We start from the raw sequence: 10,283 nt of genomic DNA, 5'->3' as shown, positions 1-10,283 counted from the left end.
TATATCGTTACTCTTCTGAACCCATCAAAATCTCATTTAGGTAATCACAGATCTTCTACTTGATTCATTTCTCTTCTGCTTCAAAATGTGGGGTTTGCTGCCATTGTTTCTGAGCATAAATAGATCAATGCTGGGTCAAAGTTTTGTTCTTTGCAAATGGGCCATTGGGAATTGGAGCATGCTGCTATTGCTTCTTTTTTTTGCTTTGATTTCATTTCTATCACTTTCACTTTTTATGTACTCATTGTTTTCTGACTATGTTAGTTCTTAGTTAATTGCTTAGTTTTGAGCTAAGATGATGCTAAAGTAGAAGTTCAATCTGGAGCTTTTAATTTCATATTTTCACTTTGTTTTTCTTTTAAGTTTTAAATTAAGAAAAAAAATATTTTATATTTGCATATTCCAAATTTGTCTTCATGCACTTGGCAGCCAAAGGGGGGTTTGATGCAATCTTTTTAATTTATCCTCTACTAATGTATTCTTTGCATTATTGATTAGTGTGCATGACTTTGGAAGGTCTTGTTTGTTTCTTTTATCATATTTGTATGAATTGTGAAATTTCAATTATGTACCAAATATTCAAGAAAACAAGAAGAATTTTTTATGTTGTGTTGCTTTTGCCTGTTTGACTGGTTTATAGGTCATGACAACACCTCACAAGGTCTGCTATTTTTTCCTCCATCCTGTTCTTATCTTTTTCCTTCAATTGGATAAGTTGCTATTAGACCATAGAATGATGCATTCTTTTTTTTTTTTTTGAAAGATTGTAATCTCTTTGGTATATAAGTTGGATGGTAAATCGAAAATCACATTGATTGTCTAGAACATTTATACTTGTTAGACACAACAGATGAATGGTGAAACTTGTTCTATAAGAGTGTAGTTTTTGACTTTTTTCCTTGTGATCTTGTCTTGAATATCTCTATTTAACTTGTAGGATAGCTTGGTGTGAATGATCGATCCAAGTAACCGTTCGTCTGCTGATGGGATAGAAGTAGTACACTAGAATTGTGTTCATGAAAACGATATACTTTTGGAGATGATACTGGTGTTTTGAATGGTGTAGATGTAGACCCCAGTGTTGCTGAAATTACAGAAATGGCATCTCCAAATGGAAATGTTGAAAATTTTGATGAGTTGGATGGCGCTGCAACTGATAACTCATCTGTGGTGGAAATCAGGGAAGTAGCAAATGGCAGCAGCAATGGCAACAATGTGGACAATTCTAATGTGAGATCACTTTTTTCTCCTTACTCTTTTTCCTTAGAACTGAGTTCATGATCAACTTATTTTGTTTATATTATTTGAGTCTGATTTATTTGCTCAATTCTAGGATAAGGATGTTACTACAGTAGAGGATCAATCAAGGCAATTAAGAGCTCAAAAGGGTCCTGTGAAGGAAAAGTGCACAAAGCCCACAGGTTCGAAAGGTGTTCATACAAACTCGGTGAAAAGATTCCAAGATGGAAAAGATGAACATGCATCATCTGCTGTTTCAAATGGTACTTCAGCTTCAGAACCCCACCCTAGGCAGCCTGCCAAAATCAGATCGTATGATGACAAGGAAACTCTGTTGTCGAAGGTAAATATTGTTGTTACCTTTGGTTGCTTTATCCTGTCATTACTTGTGCTAGCATTCGGTTAATATTTTTTCCTTTGTTCTTTTATCTTTTGGGTGTTGGGTAATACCAATATAGTTTTGGCTTTCCCTGATAGTTTTTACTCTTTTCTTTCAGCACCCTGGAAAATCTGATCCAGTGTCTTCTGAAGTACCACTGTATGTAATACTTTGCATGTATTTGTGAATTTTCATCATATGCTAGTTGAAGAAATATGTTATGTCATATAGAAATGGTTTTACCTATTTGACTAGTCTAATGTCACTTATTTGAATCAGGGACAAAGCTAAACCAAGATCATTGAAGAAAGGGCCCGCTGAAAATGTTCAAGGAGGAACAGAATGTTCTTTGTATCCTTTTATATATTTATTTGTTTTTTTGCATGTCCGTTTGTGATTGGGTGTCTTTTGCTTCCTTGTGAGCACAAGTGGGAATCTAATGGGACTGCCTTTATGGTCTTGGTGAGTTTATTATTGATTTTTTAGAGCACTCTGGTGTTTGATCATGGTCTTTCCTTAATCCACTTGGAAGTCCTACTGCAGAAGATGCTAAACCTCGCAGGGTTGGGGCACTTCCCAATTATGGATTCAGCTTCAAATGTGATGAGCGAGCTGAGAGAAGAAAACAGGTAATCAATTATTACTTACTTCCGTATTTTGTTTTAACATGAGGATTTATTTCAAATAAGTTTGTAGTTAAAAGAATCATTGATATTCCGGTGGCCAGTTTTACTCAAAGCTCGAGGAAAAGATTCATGCAAAGGAAGTGGAGGAGAATAACCTACAAGCAAAAACCAAGGTTTATATTTGATATCTATGCCGGCAAATTAGGGAAATGGATCCTCTCCAGTTTTTTTAACACTTGAGGAAATGCAGTGTGATCTCTCACCATTAACTTTACAAGTGGGACCAAAATTAAATATGAGAGAGAGAGAGCAATGAAGGATGAAAGATCACAATTGACACCCACCATCCAGTTTTTTGTTCACTGGAGAGGATCCACTCCCGCAAATTAGTGGCAGATGTTTTTTAGTTCATATGAATGCCTTTTTGATTGACATAAACCTTTCATTCCTTTTGTAGGAGACCCAAGAAGCTGAGATTAAGATGCTTAGGAAGAGTCTTGCATTTAAAGCAACTCCAATGCCTAGTTTTTACCAGGAGCCTACTCCTCCTAGGGTCGAGTTAAAGAAGGTAAGTTTCTCTCTGTGTGTACACGCTGGCATACACATGGCTCTGCATCAAATGGCATCCAGTCCAACTGTGTAAATGTATAACGCATATTATGTAGATTACTTTTGCTTTGTGAATGCACAAATGTGGGCATGGCTACATTTTTCATGCGGTTTCTGAGAGTAAGAATTTATGACAATCTTCCAATCCATTTCGGATGAGCAATCTCTTCTGATTGGAGCTTTCTTCTCAATCTTCCACATAACTTGATCAACTGATTTCTATGTAATTAAATGTCTTTTTTGCTCTTCTGATTACAGAATTATTCGTCTCCACTTATTATATGATGAATATTCACTTACATTTATAGTGCTATTAGTTACTCTAACTAGTTGTGGTATTTTTCACTAAGGAGTCAATTATTTTTTGCTCTTTTGATTTCTCTTCACTGATAAGGCTATTTTTTCCTCCATCCTGTTCTTATCTTTTTCCTTCAATTGGATAAGTTGCTATTAGACCATAGAATGATGCATTCTTTTTTTTTTTTTTGAAAGATTGTAATCTCTTTGGTATATAAGTTGGATGGTAAATCGAAAATCACATTGATTGTCTAGAACATTTATACTTGTTAGACACAACAGATGAATGGTGAAACTTGTTCTATAAGAGTGTAGTTTTTGACTTTTTTCCTTGTGATCTTGTCTTGAATATCTCTATTTAACTTGTAGGATAGCTTGGTGTGAATGATCGATCCAAGTAACCTTTCGTCTGCTGATGGGATTGAAGTAGTACACTAGAATTGTGTTCATGAAAACAATATACTTTTGGAGATGATACTGGTGTTTTGAATGGTGTAGATGGTAGACCGCAGTGTTGCTGAAATTACAGAAATGGCATCTCCAAATGGAAATGTTGAAAATTTTGATGAGTTGGATGGCGCTGCAACTGATAACTCATCTGTGGTGGAAATCAGGGAAGTAGCAAATGGCAGCAGCAATGGCAACAATGTGGACAATTCTAATGTGAGATCACTTTTTTCTCCTTACTCTTTTTCCTTAGAACTGAGTTCATGATCAACTTATTTTGTTTATATTATTTGAGTCTGATTTATTTGCTCAATTCTAGGATAAGGATGTTACTACAGTAGAGGATCAATCAAGGCAATTAAGAGCTCAAAAGGGTCCTGTGAAGGAAAAGTGCACAAAGCCCACAGGTTCGAAAGGTGTTCATACAAACTCGGTGAAAAGATTCCAAGATGGAAAAGATGAACATGCATCATCTGCTGTTTCAAATGGTACTTCAGCTTCAGAACCCCACCCTAGGCAGCCTGCCAAAATCAGATCGTATGATGACAAGGAAACTCTGTTGTCGAAGGTAAATATTGTTGTTACCTTTGGTTGCTTTATCCTGTCATTACTTGTGCTAGCATTCGGTTAATATTTTTTCCTTTGTTCTTTTATCTTTTGGGTGTTGGGTAATACCAATATAGTTTTGGCTTTCCCTGATAGTTTTTACTCTTTTCTTTCAGCACCCTGGAAAATCTGATCCAGTGTCTTCTGAAGTACCACTGTATGTAATACTTTGCATGTATTTGTGAATTTTCATCATATGCTAGTTGAAGAAATATGTTATGTCATATAGAAATGGTTTTACCTATTTGACTAGTCTAATGTCACTTATTTGAATCAGGGACAAAGCTAAACCAAGATCATTGAAGAAAGGGCCCGCTGAAAATGTTCAAGGAGGAACAGAATGTTCTTTGTATCCTTTTATATATTTATTTGTTTTTTTGCATGTCCGTTTGTGATTGGGTGTCTTTTGCTTCCTTGTGAGCACAAGTGGGAATCTAATGGGACTGCCTTTATGGTCTTGGTGAGTTTATTATTGATTTTTTAGAGCACTCTGGTGTTTGATCATGGTCTTTCCTTAATCCACTTGGAAGTCCTACTGCAGAAGATGCTAAACCTCGCAGGGTTGGGGCACTTCCAAATTATGGATTCAGCTTCAAATGTGATGAGCGAGCTGAGAGAAGAAAACAGGTAATCAATTATTACTTACTTCCTTATTTTGTTTTAACATGAGGATTTATTTCAAATAAGTTTGTAGTTAAAAGAATCATTGATATTCCGGTGGCCAGTTTTACTCAAAGCTCGAGGAAAAGATTCATGCAAAGGAAGTGGAGGAGAATAACCTACAAGCAAAAACCAAGGTTTATATTTGATATCTATGCCGGCAAATTAGGGAAATGGATCCTCTCCAGTTTTTTTAACACTTGAGGAAATGCAGTGTGATCTCTCACCATTAACTTTACAAGTGGGACCAAAATTAAATATGAGAGAGAGAGAGCAATGAAGGATGAAAGATCACAATTGACACCCACCATCCAGTTTTTTGTTCACTGGAGAGGATCCACTCCCGCAAATTAGTGGCAGATGTTTTTTAGTTCATATGAATGCCTTTTTGATTGACATAAACCTTTCATTCCTTTTGTAGGAGACCCAAGAAGCTGAGATTAAGATGCTTAGGAAGAGTCTTGCATTTAAAGCAACTCCAATGCCTAGTTTTTACCAGGAGCCTACTCCTCCTAGGGTCGAGTTAAAGAAGGTAAGTTTCTCTCTGTGTGTACACGCTGGCATACACATGGCTCTGCATCAAATGGCATCCAGTCCAACTGTGTAAATGTATAACGCATATTATGTAGATTACTTTTGCTTTGTGAATGCACAAATGTGGGCATGGCTACATTTTTCATGCGGTTTCTGAGAGTAAGAATTTATGACAATCTTCCAATCCATTTCGGATGAGCAATCTCTTCTGATTGGAGCTTTCTTCTCAATCTTCCACATAACTTGATCAACTGATTTCTATGTAATTAAATGTCTTTTTTGCTCTTCTGATTACAGAATTATTCGTCTCCACTTATTATATGATGAATATTCACTTACATTTATAGTGCTATTAGTTACTCTAACTAGTTGTGGTATTTTTCACTAAGGAGTCAATTATTTTTTGCTCTTTTGATTTCTCTTCACTGATAAGTTGAAGTCTTGTTCCCTGCTTTAGTTGTTTTGCAATCCGAACTTGACATTGTACTTATCCATAGTCCCCCCTCCTCCCCTTTTCCTCCTCCTGATATCTTGTGATTGACCTTCTGCTTAATCTTGTTGAGTTTGTGTTTGATCTTGTCATGTGGAAATTGAAATTCATTTGCCTATGAACTTACAAATGTAGATACCAACTACAAGAGCGAAATCCCCCAAGCTTGGTCGTAGGAAGAGCGCAACACATCCAGGGTCAGAAGGAGACGCTATCAGCAGTGCTCAAGTAGGTCGTTTAAGCCTCGATGAGAAAGCGTCTCAGAGTACACCAACTAAAGGAATTTCTCCTGTCAATCAAAAGAAGCCGCAGCGAAAATCTCTTCCTCCTCGACTGGCTTCTGAAAAGAGTAGTCAATCCAATTCATCTACTGCGCGGACTCCATCTAAGATCACAAAAACCCCCATATCTAGTGTAGCGACTAAAGTTACCACCTTGTCCAATTCAACAGTGAAAGATAAGGTCAAGGTGGCTGAGGCCAATGAAGAAAACAACATCTTGTCCCATGAAAAAAGCAAAGTTCCACCTCTGAATGCGGCTCCCAGTTCCATGGACAAGCCAAGTGAAGCCGAGTTGTGCACAAATGGCAATGTACTCAGAGAAGAGAAACAAGAACAAGAACGAACCTTTGTACAACAAGAACCCATAGCGACCGAGAATTAAGTAAGTGGCAGGAGCAGAACTGAGAAACCTACTATCCAGAGCAGTTCATTCGTCTTGTGGATATTGCAGAAGCATATGACTGAGATTATTTAACAACAAAGGCCTGCAGATTTGCATTATGGTTTGTAATGTCAATTTGTCGAAGCAGCATTGTCTCGCGTTGTTCGCTCACTCCCGAAACACCGTCTTTCAAAAGTCAGAGAGAAAATTAAACTACAAGGATAATGACTGCTCACAATACTACATCCATATGCCGAGGCGCATAGTGTCCGCCACCTATCCCAAGAAGGACTTTCTTCTTATCATTCTCCCTACAAGATCATGAGATATAGATTCAGGTTAGAAGTTAGAACAAACTTTGAAAAATGTAGCACAAAGATATTACATTAAAGAAACAAACATGATTTTTCTCAAGAACTATATTCCATAGGATGCATTATGCAATGTTGGCAGCATTAGAACAATTTAAAAGATATCAAGAGCAGATGCTAAATTGGAAGACTATAGTTAAAAGTATTTCCCATCTTGCAAAACAGTGAAAATGATGCTATCTGAAAACACATCGCACATAATCTCATGTAAACCATCAAATATGGAACAAGAAAAATTCTACATATCGATGCAAAGTGAAGAAAACACAAGTCCTCAACCTGAGCCATTACTTGAGCAGCATCCTGTCTTTTCCAATAGTCGACAAAAGAAAACCAGTTTATATTAAGCTATTCAACAACAAAGTGTTTTCACAAGTCATAACCAAATCAAATAACTCCTAAGCGAATTTGTATATTTTGTATTATGTCTACTGTCTTAAATGATACTTTTCCAAGTCTTCTACAAGTCATCATCAAATCACAGAGAGAAATTATACCATCTTAATTTATTCATTCAAAATTCAAATGTATTTATTTTCCCCCTAAAGTTATAGCTAACAGCTTCTGATGAAACATGAGAATGCTGTTGAGATGGCACAAATTACTTAAAAGAACCAAAAGATATTAAAATTTTACCCAAAAAAAAAAAAAAGGATTCCCACACATAAAAGGGTATCGGTACAAGTGAGAGATGGTTAATTGAGGACCAACTTAAGGACAGTCAACAATTCCAATAACTCGAAATCACGTTCCTGCACCGAGTATTAAACTACAATAACATTGCTGATTTACAAGCTTCACCTATATTTCTCTTTGAACATCAGTTTTTTTTCCTCCCACCCAAAAAAATTTGAAAGATGGAACCTTCTACATTGACAAGTACTCGCAAAAGGGAAAGATGAATATGAATTGAATGTGAGATTAAGCGTCAAGAAAAAGAAAGACAGTCTTGATTTGGAAACCAAACATTGGAGGAATAGTAATGAATTTAGACCCTAGTAATAGATTATGCAATGTACTTATGATATATGGTATATCAAATCCATCAATCCAGAACAGATCTAAGAGGAAGAAAAGAGCACTCACCAATCTCAAGAAACATTGTTGGCTTATTCGTGAATGGCCCGTGATGAGTGGCCTCCAAAGTAATCTAAATTGAGGAAACATATCAAATTCTGATAGAATAGCTTTTGAAAACTACAATCCCATTATTGAAAACACAATTTAACAAAAAGCCATTTTTGTCCAACGGAAAAGAAGGCATGTAGTTCCGAAAAGTGCTAAATTTAAGAAGGCATTCTGAATTTCTCAATTGCTCAAAAGAAAACACACCTCAAATTCAGGGACCAGGGGAAGAAACATGAAAGAACTATACAAGTTGGTATCCCAAGCAAGAAGAACAGAAAAAGAGGGAAATCAAGACAAGAAATGAATACCAATGGGATGAACAGTGAGGGCAGGTTTGTTAGAAACAGCAGTGTGCTTGCTGAAGAAGATGACCTCATCAACAACCTCACCAGTCTTCTCTTTCCACCTCTTGTCCAAGTCATCCTCCACCACTATGCTCTTCCCATGAAGCAAAACCCTCACCCCTCCATTACAGAAACTCTTCATGTCATCCTATAATAAACAATCAAAGGTGTTGCAATCCATTGCATCAGAATAAATAATTCGTAGAAAACAACTAGAAATGAATTTTTACTAATTATAAGAAACATAACTGACTAATATATAACTAACTCAATGATATCTACAGTAGCAAAACCGTTAATAGTCAAAATAGTTGTTAATTCAGTTCTCGACATATGAAATACCTCAAAATTGATTCACTATTAAGTGATCTTTCACGACCATTTTAACTATTATTCCAAAAAAGAAAAGAGGAATTTGAAAATGAAGTATTGATAATTGAATGGGGACCTGGTTGCCAAGCGGGCATTGGCAGGGTTGATGGAAGCAGGGTCGGAGGTTGTAGCAACAAGAAGAGTCACCATTGCTGAGTGGTGGTGGTGGTGCTTCACTTGAATTGAATTTGATGATGATGATGATGATGATGAAGGAGAAGAAGGTGAAGGGAATAATAATGGTTTGGAATTTGAAAGCGGTATTAAAGAAAAAGGTGGTAAGCACACGGTTATTCACAGCAGTAACTTCAATCTTCAAAACTCAAAAAATTAAAAAAACTGAAAAACCCTAATCGCCGTTCCAGCATCCTCTCTCGTCTCTCCCCTACTGTCGCCGCAACCAACCCACCACTGCCACCGTCACAGTCGCCATCGTCGAACTACTCTCCGTCGCTCACTGTCGTCGATCGATTTCTAACACAGCAACGGCCAACGACATTCCTCTCTAGTCTCTCCCCTGCTGCTGCGCCATCTAACACAGTAGGTCATCTCTTTTCTCTTTACTTTCTGATTTCCTTCTTTACACTTTTTAACTTAGCTTTATCATTTGTATTACTTTCTGTTTTACTATGATTTGAAGCAGGGGAGACAATACTTTTTTACATAGTCAATTAGTCACCCATTTTTACAGTTTTTTTTGTTGCCCACGGTATCTCCCAATCCCAATCCGACAGGTCAAGAACTAATCCGTTTCATTTACTTATGATTTATTGCCAGTTTTCATAAGTAGTTAAGGGTTTGATGCATGGAAGAAATAAGAATGTGGATTTGATAGAATGAAAGACGTTGAGGTAATACAAGTGATATTGGTGCATGTTAGAGTTGCTAACTGGTAACTAATCTATAATGTTAATGTTAATGCAATGAACTTGTTAATGCTACCTAGAACTAGAATTATGTTATCTACCATTGATAATGACTTGGTCAAATAACTTCTATTATATAAATTGAAATCAGACAAGTCCTTGGCCAATTAGCTTGACTTGCTCCTTGGTTATTACATTTGGAATCTTTTGCTTAATGAAGCATTTGCTTTGTCTCAGCATCAATAATGACCAACTTACACTTTAATTCATTCACTGCTAGTACTTTTATATTTGTTTATTGTTGATGTTGTTGTAGACTTGATGAGGCAAAAGTTCAGAGAGCTCTAAAATGTCCTTGCATTGCTGACTTGCAAACTGGTCCCTGCGGCTTTCAATTTTCGGAAGCGTTTTTCTGTTTTCTAAATAGCACTGCTGAAGAAAAGGTAAGTTCTTCAATTTAGTTGTTTGCATTGGTTTGAGAATGTACAAGTTTAGAATTAACAAAGTGTATTTTTAAATGAAGTGGCCTGCCTTTATGATTGCCATAGAATTTTTTCTCAATAAAATAATTCAATACATATTTTTATAAATATTATTTTATACACATTTTTAACTATTATATATTTTTACGTATTTTATTTATTCTTAATAA

The 10,283-nt window shown here is 36.3% G+C and overlaps 2 protein-coding genes and 1 long non-coding RNA gene across 12 annotated transcripts in view; 2 read left to right on the top strand and 1 right to left on the bottom strand.

Moving 5' to 3' along the window:
• On the top strand, positions 1 to 7,043 carry LOC107612637 (protein WVD2-like 5). Of its 3 annotated transcripts, none has more exons than XM_016314331.2 (9): positions 1 to 40; positions 938 to 1,230; positions 1,334 to 1,582; positions 1,737 to 1,777; positions 1,898 to 1,969; positions 2,151 to 2,247; positions 2,346 to 2,417; positions 2,702 to 2,812; positions 6,023 to 7,043. In XM_016314331.2, exons 2-9 carry the CDS (start codon positions 1,099 to 1,101, stop codon positions 6,548 to 6,550), a joined length of 1,302 nt encoding a protein of 433 aa, XP_016169817.1. In that variant the 5' UTR covers positions 1 to 40; positions 938 to 1,098; the 3' UTR covers positions 6,551 to 7,043. The 3 variants fall into 3 exon arrangements, with proteins under 3 accessions (XP_016169817.1, XP_016169816.1, XP_020965709.1); XM_016314330.2 differs by lacking the exons at positions 938 to 1,230; positions 1,334 to 1,582; positions 1,737 to 1,777; ... (2 more) ...; positions 2,346 to 2,417; positions 2,702 to 2,812 and adding exons at positions 3,520 to 3,813; positions 3,917 to 4,165; positions 4,320 to 4,360; ... (2 more) ...; positions 4,929 to 5,000; positions 5,285 to 5,395 and having other exon boundaries at positions 21 to 40; XM_021110050.1 differs by lacking the exons at positions 938 to 1,230; positions 1,334 to 1,582; positions 1,737 to 1,777; ... (2 more) ...; positions 2,346 to 2,417; positions 2,702 to 2,812 and adding exons at positions 3,525 to 3,813; positions 3,917 to 4,165; positions 4,320 to 4,360; ... (2 more) ...; positions 4,929 to 5,000; positions 5,285 to 5,395 and having other exon boundaries at positions 25 to 40.
• Positions 6,414 to 8,976, bottom strand: LOC110266114. The gene is made up of 4 exons (XR_002353083.1): positions 8,842 to 8,976; positions 8,358 to 8,541; positions 8,008 to 8,071; positions 6,414 to 6,861 (listed from the first exon to the last, which is right to left on the bottom strand). It is a non-coding gene; the product is annotated as an uncharacterized LOC110266114 (long non-coding RNA).
• Positions 9,167 to 10,283, top strand: part of LOC107612640 (pentatricopeptide repeat-containing protein At5g06540-like) — a 4,250-nt gene continuing 3,133 nt past the window's right edge. For 6 of the 8 annotated variants that reach the window (XM_021110049.1, XM_021110048.1, XM_021110046.1 and 3 more), the window contains exons 1-2: positions 9,541 to 9,616; positions 9,948 to 10,074. The gene's annotated coding sequence lies outside the window, so the exon portion shown is untranslated. Of the gene's footprint in view, positions 9,310 to 9,540; positions 9,617 to 9,947; positions 10,075 to 10,283 lie in introns of those variants that run through there. The other 2 variants (XM_021110043.1, XM_021110044.1) reach the window with 2 other exon arrangements.

Source organism: Arachis ipaensis, chromosome B08 (genome assembly GCF_000816755.2).
Source record: "Arachis ipaensis cultivar K30076 chromosome B08, Araip1.1, whole genome shotgun sequence".
NCBI lineage: Eukaryota > Viridiplantae > Streptophyta > Magnoliopsida > Fabales > Fabaceae > Arachis > Arachis ipaensis.
This window is presented reverse-complemented; position numbering and strand designations above follow the sequence as displayed.

Coding starts and splice junctions, on each gene's coding strand:
- LOC107612637 (XM_016314330.2), top strand. CDS start 3,649: ATGGTAGACCGCAGTGTTGCTGAAATTACAGAAATGGCATCTCCAAAT. Junction 3,814..3,916: donor ACAATGTGGACAATTCTAAT/GTGAGATCACTT, acceptor GCTCAATTCTAG/GATAAGGATGTTACTACAGT. Junction 5,001..5,284: donor ACCTACAAGCAAAAACCAAG/GTTTATATTTGA, acceptor TTCCTTTTGTAG/GAGACCCAAGAAGCTGAGAT.